General features: G+C 34.8%; 1 protein-coding gene across 10 annotated transcripts in view; it reads left to right on the forward strand.

Annotated features, from left to right (window-relative positions):
- The window catches only part of NAV3 (neuron navigator 3), a 770,226-nt gene that overhangs the window by 719,486 nt on the left and 33,987 nt on the right, over window positions 1-16,753 (forward strand). For 9 of the 10 annotated variants that reach the window (XM_033117411.1, XM_033117412.1, XM_033117414.1 and 6 more), the window contains 5 exons: window positions 5,210-5,321; window positions 12,366-12,487; window positions 13,524-13,544; window positions 14,228-14,400; window positions 16,000-16,153. In XM_033117411.1, coding sequence (XP_032973302.1) covers window positions 5,210-5,321; window positions 12,366-12,487; window positions 13,524-13,544; window positions 14,228-14,400; window positions 16,000-16,153 — 582 coding nt within the window. The remainder of the gene's footprint in view (window positions 1-5,209; window positions 5,322-12,365; window positions 12,488-13,523; window positions 13,545-14,227; window positions 14,401-15,999; window positions 16,154-16,753) is intronic. The other variant, XM_033117408.1, reaches the window with a different exon arrangement.

Raw genomic sequence — 16,753 nt, forward strand, 5'->3', positions numbered from 1 at the left:
TATCACAATTTTAGTTTCATTTATAAACCCAAATCATTCCCTTGAATACTGTCCTAAAATTTTTCTTGGGTTCTAGGAGCCAAATCGCACTGATTCTCTTGCCAAATTTATGTTCCGGAACACTGCTTTTATACTTTCATAGCGTGGTAAGAAAGGAAACTACATGTATGAATAACTCAGGAAGCAGAACATATGGGGTATGGTTAGAAGTACAACAGCACAATGTTCTGATGTCCCTGCATCTTCACACTGGTTTCAGAGCAGAGGAGGCACAGAGGAGCCTCCCCTCCCCAGGCTCTGGGAAGAGGAAGAAAATTAATTCCTGGGAAATGGAGGACAGCATGCCAGGGAGGAAGGAGCACCATGAGCGTGAGCAGCAAGGAGGGAAGAAAATATTAGAGACATTAAGGGAAAAAGAAGGACTATGGAGGGAAATTGTGGAACTAAGGCTAGAAAGATGTCTAAAGAATCTGGTCTTTGAAAACAAGGCGTCACTCAAAGGTTTTGGACTCTGGGCTAACATGGTCATAGTTAATGAAGACTGACCTACCAGTATTTCCCAATGGTTTAACAGCCTTCCCAATAGCCACTAGAAGACCACATGTTATATAACAGTAAGTCCATAACTAGGATAATTATCAATAATGCTGTCTGGAGGGTGAAATTATCTCTAGAAATTGCCCTATACCTAAAGTAAGACTCAACAGATTGTGACAGTGACATAATTGGATCAAGAATTTTACCTGGATTTCAGGCTCTTGTCCCTTTACCAGCACTTCTCTACCAAGATTCTTTGAGAGAATTAAGACCGAATGCCCTGTGGCGTCTATTACATGTGATGAAATAACTTCTTTTCTCTCTATCTAGAGTGGTACTAGTTATGTACCATCCTTGTCAGAATTGAAAAAAAAAGTCACTCAAAGTATTGTTCAGGGCTTTATTTTCTTTATAGAATGGCAGATGTAAAAGGCTGCAATACAAGTTGATGAAATGGCAAGAATTCTGCAAATCTATATTTTTATGATATACAAATCTACATTTTTGACAGAATTACTGCTAAATCCTTGCGAATTTACTAAGGTGATCCTTACTGATAATTAGAAGCCTTTCAAATCAGTTTCCTTATAGCTGTTGTGCCAGAGATAATTAGAACATATATTAACACTTTCGCTGTAACGTTTGTCTGTAGTCGAGTGATACTTCTATGCTGCTGACTGCGGCGTTCAACCTAACCCCACGAGCTCAGTGTTCCAGAAAGGAAGTTTAGGACAGCAGATGTACATTTTTCTATCTTTTTGTGTTTTTCAAGAATGAATAACAACAGGAAATTTTTATACTTTAAAGTAATCATTTATTTTAATAAAATGTAACACCTTAACTGCATTTACTTAAAAATATAAATACTGTAATTATTTTCCGTGGATTTTTGACACATTTTGGAGAACAAGCTTAAATAAATTAACACAGTGAAAAGGTTAAGGTAGGCTAGGTCAGTCTTATTAGACGGTCTGAGCATGACAGAGGAACATCTTTTTGTACGAGGGGTGGAGCTCAGATGTTGATCCTTCTGCTAACTATAAAGTCTAAGGTTTGCTCATTTTTACCTCTAAAAAACCACTTTTTGGGGTGACTAGATAAATAGAAACTTAAACCTTTAAAATGAAAACATTCAAAGCCAAGTCTCTGGAAACAGATAACGTAGAAGCTAAAAATTGAGTAGTTGAATTGGATTTTTAACTCCTCCCAGTTCAGGTTAAAATATTTTTTATCCAGAAGTGTTTTAAAAATGTATCACTAGAGTCAGAAAATGCATTCGTTGGCTTTTCAGGGCATAGGTTAATTTGAAATTATAAGTTACTTATGGATTCAAGTTACACTGGGATTTAGTGAATTTAGTTGATTTAGTTAGAACCAGGGCTAGCCAGTGCAAAATTTCATAAGGTCACAAGGCATGTACAATGGGCTAGGGGAGTGGGATATGTTCAAAGTAATTACACCTAGATAGTGTGATAATTAACTGAGTATGAATGTGAGGAAGCAAACGACAGGTTTAGTAGAAATTTTTAAGAACCTAGCCTAGACGGTAAAGTTGGTTGAGGAGATTTGTTGTCAAGCTTGTGGGATTCTCCAGTCCTGTGTCCAGAAGAAATTTGGAAAGAAGTCAGATATAGTTTGGAAATTAAGTTGTAAATAATATTAAGCAAGGCTACTCTTATAACACAATATTTGATAATTTTGTTTTTAAAGCACTCCGAATCTGACCTTGACAACTTGTTTAGCCTCAGGGGTATGTACAGAACAGAAAAAAATATTGACACCATCTAACTTCTTTCACATAAGAAACGCTAATGGAAAACTGGAATCTTACATAGTCAGCTGGTGTTTGGGGCATCATTATCTTGAATGGATCATTGTAGGTAAATGAAATTTTACTTTTGGTTCTCAGGTTTTAAAATGCTACTTGGGCTTTAAAAGTGAGAAAGGATGTTTAAAGCAGAGGGAAAAATCATAGGGAAAGACTCAGAGAAAGAGATGGTTCTAGTTTGAGTAATGGTGAAGGTGGATCTCAACTGAAATAAGAAAGAAGGAAGGAATTTTTGCATAGATGGAGAGAGAATTGTTCAGGCTTGAAAAGATTTTTAATGTAAAACTTAACTATATTTTTAATTAAAGACAATGGAATATTTTATAGGTGCTTGCTTATACTTATAAAGCTCTCCTGAAAAAACTAGTAATATGGATTTGGTTAAACTAATATTTTCATAGATGATTTTCTCAAGTTATATAATGAATACATTTCTTACCTAGTTATTCTTCCTTTGGGTTGATTGTGTCACACTGCGTAACAACTGACCTGTTATCATGGTTCCCCAAAAATAAGACCTAGCCAGACAATTGACTCTAATGCATCTTTTAAAGCAAAAATTAATATAAGACCAGGTACTATGTTATATTATATTATACCAAGTCTTATGTTATAGTAAAATAAGACCCGGTCTTGTATTAATTTTTGCTCCAAAAGACACATTAGAGCTGATTGTCTGGCTAGGTCTTATTTTTGGGGAAACATGGTAATACCTGTTGTTTTTAAAAAGATACTTAATATTAGAAAGTGATCATTCTTCTATCTCATATTAGCACATTTTTCTGAAAAAGCAGCATTCCCTGAACATTCCACTTCTAATCTTTTTAAGCGGTTTCTAAGAGAGATTTCTCTAGAAAAGATTAAATTTTGACATGAGTCAGCTAACTCATAAAATTAAGTGAAATTTTTTAGACAGTTGCCTGAGATGCGATTTCCATTTTTTCTCTTTAAATCTAAAGCCAATGTTTTAGCAGATTTTTAATTCACAGTAAAAGCACCATTGATTTTAAATTCAAAGGTAAAAATCTGATTTTTATTAAAATTTAATATGCATCCCAGTCTATATGTTGTAAATTACTATTAGAATTATGATTCATTAATTATGCACCATAGATATTCTTTTGCAAATACATTTCTAATAAAAGCGATATGATTTTTCAGTAAATATTTTATCTCTTGGGATATTTGTTTTAAATGGAGAGTAAATTAAATTTTGGTAAACATATCTATTACCTGTTGGGCAAGGATAGAACATAGATAAACTTGGAGAGACTGAGAAATTATGATGAATTGGATCTGAATTTTGTGTTATGACTTTGGAAACTTTCCACAAACATGATCTTTTTCTTTGTGATAAATACATGCAAATGAAATTACAGTCAAGTATTTGAAGGTTCATCTACGAATCCGGGAAGATGTATTGACTTTTCATTATGGGAATCTTTGACTTACAAGGTACTAGAAGTCTATAAAAGGGTTTGTTTTAAAAAAAGAATCTGTCATCTGTTAGGAATTTGTCAACTATCTAATGAAAATAGATATAGGATGTGCCAAGTATCTATTCCAAACTTGGATTTCATTTCAATTAGCATTGTCTATCTGTTTTTAAAAAATGTATAAGGTTAGAATAGTCACTGGACATTCCCATGTATGAAGAATTTTCCTGCAAAAATAGTTGTCATAATCCTACTGTGTTTTCTGTATTCTGGGAGACATTGAGTAGGGATAAACTATTTACTACAGAATGAAGAACCTAAGCCTGATGCTTTGGCTTTCTGCCAAAGATGCTACAGAAAATGATAAATGACAAATACATTACGAAGGGATTCTACCTCTAAGAGGCTGACAGAGATTCTAATTTTTAGTATTGCCATCACTGCCAAGAAGGATACTCCTTGTTTTCAAGTTCCTGATGGAAATATTGCCTATGCTGAAAAGTCACTCTTGTTTTCTTTATCATATCTTCCACATAGTGAGTCATTTCTGGTAAAATAATTTACTGAAATAAATGTGAAAGATCAAATTTATATGATATTTTTATTGGGACATATCTTAAAATTACCCTAAATTCAATGATAAAATAGATATCTTATAAAAATTTAATTTGTAAGCATTTTTTGTAATTTATTATTTAAGGACTGTATATTATATATATATACATTATATATATTTCTATTTACTTTTTTAAAAATTCCTGTGTTGCTCTGCCTTGGTGGAATTGGGTCTCCATACTAGGAATTTTATTGCATGAAAAGTATCAGAATCTAAAATGACCTTGGTAGGCCAGCAGGATTTAATAAGATTACATTTAATAGGCATGAGTTATGGATGAATTCCAGGTTTTATACTTGATATGAAGAAAAATCAATTTCCCAAGTGCAAAATAAATGAGATAAAATCTGAAATGACTTATTTGACAGAACCTCAGGGTTTCCAGTTGACACTAAATGCAGTATGACGCAATAGTGCAATACTGATATCTATGTGATGGACTCCTAGGTAGTATTAATAAGTTTGGTATAAAATGAGGAACGTGATATCTCACTTTATGTTGTACTGATCAGCTCTGGGCTTTGAAAAGAATATGGGCTATTCAGATCTTATTTATAGGAGAATAACCGAGAAAAAAAATTGTTTTTTAAATTCTCTTTTACATTTAGCAAAGTAAGGAGCTGTTAGGTACGACTTGACAAGGTCGGCCAAGTATCCAGATGTCCCAGGACGTTAGCACTACATAAAATCAAACCCATTTGATAATGAATTTTGAACAACATGGGCATTTTACTTTTTTCTCTCTAGGTACTAAAGTTTTATTAAAGCTTCTAAATTCTGTTTGTTTCACAGGAGTCTGAACTTATAGAACTCAGAGAAACCATCGAAATGCTGAAGGCCCAGAATTCTGCTGCCCAGGCAGCCATTCAGGGGGCTCTGAATGGTCCAGATCACCCTCCTAAAGGTCTGTTTAGAAGGATTCCCATTTTGCATCAATATAATAGTCATCTATTTTATTTACTAATTGGAGAAAAGCTGCTCTTACTCAGTGACCTTGCCTTGTATAATAAGTTGGTACTCATGCAATCAGAATCCCAGAATTTCAGAACAGTAGCTGTCATTATCAAATCATTTTTAAATTGACCTTAAGCAATTTACTTCTATAGTCATATACAGTCATTCCCTTTACTTGATTTGCTGAATTTGGGAATGGGAGCTTGGATAATACATTCATATCTGACTTCAAGCAAAACCAACCCAGAAAAGAGTATGAAAATCTAGATCTGCGTCAAAAAAGTAATCAAAATGGTGAAATACAAAGTAGTGGGGATGAGGAGGAACTTGTACTAGGTGGTGAAGGCAATTAAAGGGTACACTTCTTGTAGAGAATTTTAAAACAGAAGAAAATGCACTAAAAGTTGGTCTGCTTTTCATTTTTACTATGTTTCAGCAGTTCCAAACAATGTTAAAATAATTTTCTCTGCCACCACGCCAACCTCTCAGTTTGCTACTGAGAAAATGCTCTATATCAATGTCTTATCCTTTCTTTTCTTTACATAAGTTCTATGTATTCATGTCCTAACTCTTTTCGATAGATCCAATGTGTTCATCTCTTTACCAGCTTAAAAATCCTTTCCTAAATCCTGAATGCCTATCATCTCTCTTCCCATTTCCAGATGAATTCTGGGAAAGTTTTATGGACTTTTTCAATGTCTTCAGCAGCCAATCACATGTCAGACCACTAGAGTGTTGCTTCTCTTCCCACCACTCCACCAAAACTGTTCCCTCTAGGATCAATAATGACTTATATGACACTAAATCCAGTACAACATTTAAAATTCTTACTGTATTTGACATGAAAACAGCATTCGCTACTGATGTCTATTTTTTCCTACTTGAAACATTTTTTTTTTCTAATGTTCATGACATCCATCCACATTCTTATTTTTTCTTCTTCTCCTTTGAAATCTGTTCCAAGGTTTCTTTTGTATTCCTATCCATCTGTTAAATGTTGATATTTCTTAGAACCCAGTCCTAAACTCTCTTCCATTATGATTTTTTTTTTTGCATTATGATTCTCTTCATTCTATCTAAAATTCTATACAAATTCTTCTACTCTAGCTTTAATTATCATTTTTGTGTCAATAACTATCAAACGTATTTTTCTATGCCTGGCTCATCACAGAGTTACAGATCTGTATGTCCAGCTGCCAGAGGGAACTTCGTTTGGTTATCTTTGGATGTCTGTTTGTCACCTTAAACATCTCCAAATTTGACCTTGTCATCTTCCCTCTCAGACCTGATTTGTCTTTAGTGTTCCTTTCCTCGGCTCAGTGAATGGAAAGGAGGGTTTATAAACAACATTTAGATTTCATATAGCCAGAAATCTAAATGTTATTTATAAACCCTCCTCTCCTCCCTCAATAAATTGCCAAGATCTGCTGATTCCACCCTTTATATATGTTTTGAATCTGTGACTTTTTCTCTGATTGTACTATCAACATCCCTCATCTCTTCCCTGAACAATGATCAGAAACTCCTAAAGCCTTCTTATTATTCATTTTATACCACTTTACATCATTCTTTACACTGAAAACTAGAGCAATTGTCCAACAGAATTTATCTACAGATATCCCATATTGCCTTTAGGATTAAAATACAAACTCCTTAACCTGAAAGAGTCTCTGTCTGTCAGCTTCATTTATTCATGAAATATTTATTGGTTTCCAATTATGTGCTAGATACTGTGCTAAACCTTTTATGTTGCATTTTTTTGTCACATTTTATAGCTCATATTTCAGTTACCCTGAACGTCCAAGCCTTCAAAAGTTCTTTATATATTCTGTGTATTCTACTTGGAACTTTCTACCCTGTTTATTCAGCATAAAAACTTTGAGACTTTACAAGAGGTTGCCTAAATATGCCTCCTTTAACCTCAAGCTGGATTAGGTCCCCGTGTGATATGTTTCTGGAAATAACTACTTCCCCTGTCAACATTTGCATTACACTTTGGTGGCTTAATTTATTTAATGTTCTGCCTTTCCTGATCTATGGTAGGGTGTTTGTTTTGTTTTGTTTTGGTTTGGTTTTAATTCTAGCGGCTGTGACGATGCCTTGCACGTAAAAGGAGCATATTCAAAGTTTATAGAAAAGAATATTATTTTAAAAATACATTTGAATTTAAGTTTCAGGAAAACAATTATATAAAGGGAGCTGTATTTAAATTGAAGGACAAACTATTTCTCCAGGGGCTACTGCTGTTAACAATTTAACAACTTTCCATGTGGGGGAGTTGATTTATATGCTGCATGGAAAATTACTGCATGTTTAAAGCTTATCTTAGTGTTATAATAAAGCGGCTTATGTTCTAAGGCTTCATGTCGTAAATAGTTCCAGAAGGGATTTAAAAAGGCTTAATCCTTTCTTTAAAACAGTGCAAGTCACTGAAGTAAAACTTTCTGGACAGATTCCTTTTATCTTAGGCAACAGGTAACTTAATGTATCTACTAGAATTAAAGAAACAGGAATTCCTTTGCTCAGAAATGTGGGAGAGGAGCCTAAAATAAAGAAAATGATAACAGTTAGCATTCAAATTGGTCAAGAAAGAGTAAAGAAAAATCACAAGATTAAAAAACTAAGACAAAGAGTTGCACGTATATAGGGTATTTAGATTGCATTTTTGTAATATTAAAACTCAATATTATGTCAGTGAACACAAACTGATCCTTATTATATTGACCATTGACATAACATGGAGAAAATAAACAGTCAGTTGGGCTTATTATGTATCTTTCCATGGGCTATATGGCAATTGTATAGGCTGTAAATTTGTATTCTGAAATAATATTGAAATTTGGTTTTTGAAACCTTTAAAATATTTACATCAGGTAAAGTTTTAACTTATAATCTTAAAATACATATTTAGAGTGAGGCAGCACATTTATAGACATATCAAATTATGGCAAAATAAGAAAACAATTTATTAACGTAATTTTCTACTTTATATTGGTGCATCACATTTACAAAGTCTGATAAATAATAGCAGTCTGTAATAGAATACATTTATTTATTTATTCACAAACATTATTTGAGCTCCTGCTATGTGTTAGGCACTCTATTCGATCTTGAAATTCAAAGATATAGATAAAGGGGCGGCCGGTTAGCTCAGCTGGTCAGAGAGCTCTTAACAACAAGGTTGCTGGTTCAATCCCTGCATGGGACACTGTGAACTGCGCCCTTTACAAGTAGGTTGAAACAACTACTTGACTTGGAACTGATGGGTCCTGGAAAAACACACTTCAATAAATAAAAGTTTAAAAAATAAAAAGATATAAAAAGGGGGTGCTCTGTACTCATGGGCTCACAATCCACTGCAACAAAAGGTAATTTATGTATATTATGTATAACAATTATGACCTGATAACAAAATAATTATTATAAGGCTGAAAGGCAAAGGTAATTGGAACCTTTATTTATATTTTTCAAAATCTATTGTTGCCTTTTAAGTCACTACCTCTGTGCATAAACGTGCAATAGTTTTTCCTTAAGATATACCAAGTACAATTCAACAAAACATGTATTAAATCGCTGCCGATAGTAAACATTTTTTAAGAAAGTTAGGCAAACATAGCTGTGTTGAATGATTAATAAGAATAAATGTATTCAACAAATACTTGCTGTAATCTCTGCACGAGGCCCTAAATATAAAATGGTAAACAAAATAGACACAGTTTTTGTCTCGATCAGTTTTTAGTCTCTAGGAGAGCAGAAAATAAATGATTGTTATGATCGTTGATGTGGCTGAATGTGCATACCAAAATAGTTATAAATTCTAAAATGGACAAGAATAAGTGTCATAGAGAGCGAGGGCACCAGGGAACCTACTAGAGGTGGCATAGTCAGGAAAGGCCTTTCCGAGATAGCAACACTTGAGGGGACATCCAGGAATAATTATCAAGTCATATTGTAAATATTGAGAGAGGAGCATTCAAGAAGGCTCTAGAGACCGAAAATAGATGAATGCCTTTATGGAACAAATACAAGGAAGGTAATGAGCACAGGTGAAATAAATAGAACCAGGTTGAAGAGATGGACACTGACCATATTACTGAGGGACTTTCAGGCCATATTTAGGAGTTGAAATGTTTTTTATTCTTATTAAAATAGGAATCTATTGAAGTCTTAAGTTAGGGAGTGATGATGGAGCTTTTCTTTTAAAAAGATTTCTCCTTCCATCACCATATATTTGACACTTGAAATCTATAAAATTTTACTAACCAATATTACCACAACAAATTAAAAAAAAGATTTCTCTAGCTAATGTTTGTAGAACGGTTTGGAGGTGAGTAAGTTGGACAGCTATTCTCATTATAGAGCAGGTAAGTGACGGTGATATTAATAGTTTGAACTGGGGCAGTGGTGGTACATAGGGTGGGAAGAGCAAAAGGAACGTATGAACAAACACAACTGAAATATGTACTTTTAAAATAAGCTTCTCCATTGTTCGTATTCATTTGGTCCACCATTCTTTACTGAGCTCTATGATGTTCCTTGTACTGATTCAAATATTGTGTTAATCTTTATTGGAAATACAGTCACAGTTGAACTAATACCTCCAAGGACTACTTTTGACCTATGATTACAAGAATTTATCTATATTTTTTTTGGGTTTTTTTTGATTTAACATTCTATTTTATTTTATTTTTTTATTTTTTGTAGACTTTGTTTTATTAGTTTCAGGTGTACAAAACAGTGCAATAGTTAGACATTTCACCCCTCACAAAGTGATAACCTCCCTCCCCCAATCTACTACCCCTCTGACATCATATATATCTATTACAATTCCATTGACTGCATTCCCTATGCTATACTCCATATCCTGTGACTATTTATATTAAATTATAGTCGACATACAATATCATTCAGTTTCAGGTGTACAGTGCGGTGGTCAAGCATCTACACCATCCATGAAGTGGTCTCCCGAATAAGACATGTGCCCATCTGACACCCTATAAAATCTTTATAACAATATTGATTATATTCCACAAACTGTCTTTCATATCCCCATGGCAATATTGTATTTAACCTATCTTTTTAAAATTGAGGATTAGTCAAAGTCAAAGACAATTTATGAATTTTGGATATAATGAAAACTCTGGAATACTTTAACACTTAATATATCTGCTCTATTTGTGAAAGTCAATCATTAGGGAAAAACTAGCAAATACTACATCTTGTTCAGAAAAGCTTATAACCAACTGCAGCAGAAATTTAAAACACAGTAAATACCTACACATATTTTTCTGTTGATTATTGATATAATTTCTATATTAGTTGATTGATACTTATGCTCCTTTACTGTTGAATCAAAGCTATATATATATATATATCTTGAATCTTGATTTAGCTTTTGGGATTGGTAATGATTTTGGCATGCAAAAACAACGAATGTTCTTGTCATTATTTTAAAAAGTATTTTAAGAGACTAAACTCTAGGGATTCTGAAAACATAGCTTTATTTTTTCCTTCCTATAAAATTTGTCCGCATGTTAATATCTTAATGGAAAAAATTAAAGCGCTTATTGTTATGCACGTACATATGTGAGTGTAAGGATGGAGATATGTGTACACATATTACATACCTCCCTGTATACTCATTATATGTTTTGAAAGTAGCCAGTTACAGTTTCATTGCCATGGGTCATTTTACTGATAAATAATTCAGTCAACTGGAAAGCTTTGATTTTATACTATTATTTCTATGGAAACTATTTGAAAGCTATGTAGTAATTTTTGACAGCTTATAAGTTCCACCGAGATTTTTTTTTTGCTTGGCCAGTCTACATTGATGCTAATTACATGTAGTAATTGAAATAGCCTAAAAGTAGATTTGACCTTAAAAACAATTTTATAAGCTATTAGTGTCTCCACTAATACTTAACATCAGTTCACTGTGAGTAGATACAATTTCAGTTTTAATAACCATAAGTAAATCTTATAAGTTGATTGTATGGAGTAAGTGAATATATTCAAAAAGTGACTAAATATAAAACGTCATCCTCTTCTATACATGTAACTGGAGCAGCACCATATGCTTTTTAGAAACAGAGAGAAACCATAGACATGGCAGTTTAGCACGTAGCTTTAGCATCAGTCCAGGTCTCTGGTTAGTTCCACTGGTTTCCATCTGTGTAACTATGGACAAATTACATTGAATAATAAAACTCATTTCAGTGGTTTACTTTAAGATTAAAATTAGATATTCCCAGGGCAGAGTAAACACATAATAAGAGCTAGCTTTATTATTACCTGTTGTTATTGTTACTGTTATTACTGTTCCAAGGAATTAGGGGTGTGATGGAAGAATTGCACAGTCTTAAATATGTTTTCTGTTTAATGTGCAAACCCAGTCTACCCAAACTCTCTCTCTTAAGGATTTTCCCCTCATTGGCTCTTTGACCTTGGTCACATCACTTAACTTCTTTGCACTTCAATTCCTCATTGTGAGATGAAGTACTTATATGACTTTCAAAGTTTGTTTTGGCTCTAACATGGTAGGGTTCTATGAAATGGAAAGTTAATGTATTTGGCTTCGGTAACTTTATTCACAGCACAGATATTAAAAAGACAATTAATTCTCATGCTATTATGAGTTTCCATTGACTCCATGGAACTAATCATTTGAAATATATCATTTTGGAAGTGCAGCTTGATCCAGGTATTCAGTAGAAATTACTAGCATAACATTTCATTTTTGGACAAAGCTCAGAACTCATTAAACCTAGAGACTCATGTGAGATTCCCATTGCATCTTAATGCAGATAACCCAGTTAATTAAAGCAAATATGGTTGTACGTTATTAAACTTGTAAAACCAAAGCTGCAGTGAAATGATCTGTACAAAGCCATGTTGACTTTTATTTTAGGACTTCTTCTCAGAAAGCCTCAAAGTGTTATTTGTTCAGATTGAAAGTCTTTATGAGCAAATGTGATACTCTGTCTGTTGCTAGATCTCCGCATCAGAAGACAACATTCCTCTGAAAGTGTTTCTAGTATCAACAGTGCCACAAGCCACTCCAGCATCGGCAGTGGTAATGATGCTGACTCCAAGAAAAAGAAGAAGAAAAACTGGGTAAGCCATCGTCATTCATCTAATGCTGAAGCTTGTTATGGCGCAGTGAGTCAGACTGTTTTCCCTTGGGGCTGTAGAGAGCTGCTGCTGTTTACAGAGTCTCAGTCAAGTGATTGGCACCTCACATGCTGCACTCATTGCCAAAATTAGGGTGGCATGGTGCTGAAGAGCGTATGTTCTAGAGTTGGACCTGAGCCTGGGTTTGAATCCCAGCTCTGCCACTTACTACTTGGATCTTAGGCAGGCTAGTTCACCTTTGGGTGGAGCCTAAATTTTCTCATCTGTAAAAATCGCTAATATTGACTTTGTAGAGGTTTTGTAAAGAACAGGAAGATGCCATCTATAAATGAATGACTTAGAGCAGGCGTTTATGGTGCAGAGGAAAGAAGAAAGCGATGATGCCATGACAATGGTGATGATGATAATGGTGGTGACATAATGATGGTGATGGTGTGATAGTGGTAGTGACGATGATGATGATGGAGGAAGAGGAGAAGAAACAGAGTTGGGAAAGGGAAAGAAGAGAGCTTGAAAGCCTCCCCACCCCTCACCTCAATAGATCTTACAGCGTACATACAGTTTTGCCTTGTAAGAAATCAACCACATTAATGTCTGCTTTGTATTGTTGTTGTTGTTTTCTACCAAGAGAATACAGCAGAAATATAGAAATGCACTGTAACAGAACTATGCTTTAAGTTTGCTAGAAATATATTGTATAATATTAAGCAATTGCTAAAAAACTGAGGGGAAGGTGCTATCACTGCAAAATTAAAAAAAAAAAAAACAACAACAAAAACAAAAACAGTGAAGTAGATGATTTCTTTTAATACCGTGAAACAAAGATAGATTTTAAATAAGTACAAATCTTGTTGGAATCCAAAACATAACTATCAGGATTCTACGAGAGTGCCTCTATAAATAATGAAAGAACTATCTTTCTTGTTTTAAAAAATGTGTATGCAGGTAATATTTTAAAGTACTGATCAGCCTTCATTCCCTTGATTTGTAATTGCACACTCTTTCATGTTTCTGCAAGGTGAACTCTAGAGGAAGTGAGGTGAATATAAACTGTGGACAGTTTGGCATGCATCTATAAAAACACCCTACCTTGGCATGAATGCTATTCATTTTGGCAGTAGGCTTTTATACCTTTTAAAAACAGATTACCTTGTATGTCTTTCCTTTGTGCCTTTTTCATTTTAATCTCAAATTTTAAAGAGAAGAAGTAAAAACCACTTTCTGAATAGAGCTGTAGGGGATACCAATTCTGGTTTTGAACAGTATGGGAACTGAAAATTTGAATGGAAAAATCACAATTAATGTAGTGTTAGGCGAATTTGATTTCATTTTGCTATTTAAGTTTGTACTGTCAGCAGGACGTGACTTGACTGTAGCGCTAAAGTGGCCATTTAAAACAAATTGCCTTGAAGAGAAAAGTGTCGGGAATGAGATCCCTTCAAGGTACTTAGTTTTAAATGAGTGCTCTGACAGCCATGCCCTTGACCCTGCACTATTTAAAAAGCCTTCCATGTTTGCGCTGTGCTGGATTAATACAAGAATAAAACAAAAACACAAAACACGGTATCATTTTTTTAGAGATACCGTGCTGCAACTGTTAATACTCTGCTTATACATACTGACCCCAGGCAGTGGCTAGGATGGCACCTGCAAACTAACGCCCCTATGCAAAATTCTCCCAGTGCAAATAGACAAGAAAGGTAATGTCTGTCCTTCTTTCAGCTGAGAAGCTCATTCAAACAAGCCTTTGGGAAGAAAAAGTCCACCAAGCCTCCTTCCTCACATTCGGACATTGAAGAGCTTACTGACGCATCCCTTCCCGCGTCCCCCAAGTTGCCGCATAATGCCGGTGACTGTGGGCCAACTTCCATGAAGCCTTCACAGTCAGCCTCAGCGTAAGTCCCTCCCCCTGCACGGTGCTCACGTGCAGGCCAATCCCAGGCGTGTGTTCCAAAGGTTACCAGGTTGTGCTTGCACAACTGCAGCACCATCGGCTTAGGACTCATTTTCAGATCCTTCGTAGACTGTCAGGCAGCGTTTGTTTCACTTTCATTTTCTCATGTGTTAGAATCTGATCTGATTCTCCGCTTTTCTAAGTTATTGTTCTCACTTCTTTTCACATGCATTTGTCCACGTATCTAACTGTGCCTTAAATGCAGGTCACCTCTTGTCTGGCCACCAAAGAAACGGCAAAATGGCCCTGTGATCTACAAGCATAGATCCCGGTAAAATGGAGTGTGATGCATGAAACCTGCAAAGATCCAGCTTCTAACCTAGGCAGTGTTCGCTTCTGCTTTTTCTAAAATCCCTCGCATGCATTTCAAAAACGAAAAAAAAAACCTCCTCTGTCTTTCTGTTTTTGAAGTAAATGACATCTGGTGTGTTAAAGCCAAACTACAATCCATGTTTCTTTAATTGTATTAGATAATCTAGAATAACATTTTTATCGTTGCCCGCTCTTTGATGTTGCGAGAAAAAAATAAAAATTTAGAATATAGAAACATGTGCTCTGATGAGTCTCATTGTTTTCTATACTATTTAAAGCAGATTTCCTTGTGTACGCATGGTAATGACTAGCCTAGAACTGTCATATAGAACAGGACCACTAAACACCATGTAAGACACTTGTACATCCTGTATCATTTCATGACTCATGCAGGAAGGGAGAGCATAGGACTGCTGTTTTGTGACCAGCGAAATAGTCCTCACATTTTAAATGGAAACGATATTAGTTAATATGCAGCAAATTCTTTTGACATATTTCCTACAAAGCTGTCCACAAAACAACAACAAAACAATAAGGATATAATGTATATGACTTTCAAGGAGCCCTCAATGAACCTGCTTTTATGGGTTGAAAACTGTGATTTAGCCTCATTAGCTGTGATTCCCTAAATCAGCTGAGCCTAGCAAGAGGATTATATAACACTCATCCATTTTATTTAAATGTCCAAAACGAATTTCTCTGATTTATTTTCTGCAATATTTAGATTGAATTTTCATGGTAACTGGAAGATGGTATTGTGGCAAATAAGGTTGTTGTTTGCACAGTTTTATAAAACAAGAAATCAACATTTTAAGGACACAACTTTGCTTTAAAAAAAGAATATTTCATATATTGCAAATAGAGATTTAAGTCCCTTGAAAAATGGGAGATGGATATGTAGTAACACTATGACTCTCCAGCCCCATCAATATCAGGAGCAGGGGAATTTTGAGGATCCACTTTATATCCACTAATAATTAATTGTTTTTATACTTCAGAAAATAGGAAGGAAAGATTAAAGGAAAAGAAAGCTACTATTTTCAGTTTTGAGCCTGTGACTGTATTACAGTTTGTGAAACTCTTTCTCCTTTTCTCTAGGTTTTACCAGCAACAAATAATTTCTGTACCTGCTGGATAATATTAGAGTTCAGCTTTTGAAAGAAGCATTGCTTTTCCTAATCCTGTGGCTTCCTCCAACCATTGATTTAGTGTTTGTTTCCTTCTTCAGGATCTGTGAATGCACGGAAGCTGAGGCTGAGATAATTCTGCAGCTGAAGAGTGAGCTCAGAGAAAAGGAATTAAAATTAACTGACATTCGGCTGGAGGCCCTCAGCTCTGCTCATCATCTCGATCAGATCAGGGAAGCCATGAACCGGATGCAGGTCAGTGTTGAAGCACCTTCAAGGAAACACACTGGAGCAATTTAAAATGCTGCTTATTTTCTTCTCTTCGTTATTAAAATACAAATCTCACCCTAATCCCTTTGGGGAAAGGTCCTCTGTTTATTCAGTCTTTGCAACTTATTTCTTAATACCGAATGGAGAAATCCAGCGTTGGAAACGGTGCTGCACACTGGCAAGTTGTACATCAAGACCATTCGAGACACTTGTTCTTGTGATTGGATTTACCTGAGAGCTAAATATTTTAGAGCAACAACTACAGTCCTTGCTTCTTCACTTTTCCATGATTTACCTTTATGATGGCTTTTTTTTCCCCATGTCTTTTCGAAATCTGACTTTCAAATACCTTTACCTATTTACTATTGAAAAACAAACATAATGAGAAAACTATGGAAATACAATTCAAGCTTTCTAAATAGGAAAGGAAAAGGGGCATAGAATGCCATCTGTAAAAGAAAAGCTTTTGTGTTTTTCGGAAGCATCAGAAGGCTAAATTCAGAAACAGTCTGTGCTCAGACTCAGTTTTCATTTTATTATTGTAAACCAGTCATCACTGGTACCACAGATGACTGAAATAAGAAA

Source organism: Rhinolophus ferrumequinum, chromosome 10, assembly GCF_004115265.2.
Source record: "Rhinolophus ferrumequinum isolate MPI-CBG mRhiFer1 chromosome 10, mRhiFer1_v1.p, whole genome shotgun sequence".
In the NCBI taxonomy this organism is placed as follows: domain Eukaryota; kingdom Metazoa; phylum Chordata; class Mammalia; order Chiroptera; family Rhinolophidae; genus Rhinolophus; species Rhinolophus ferrumequinum.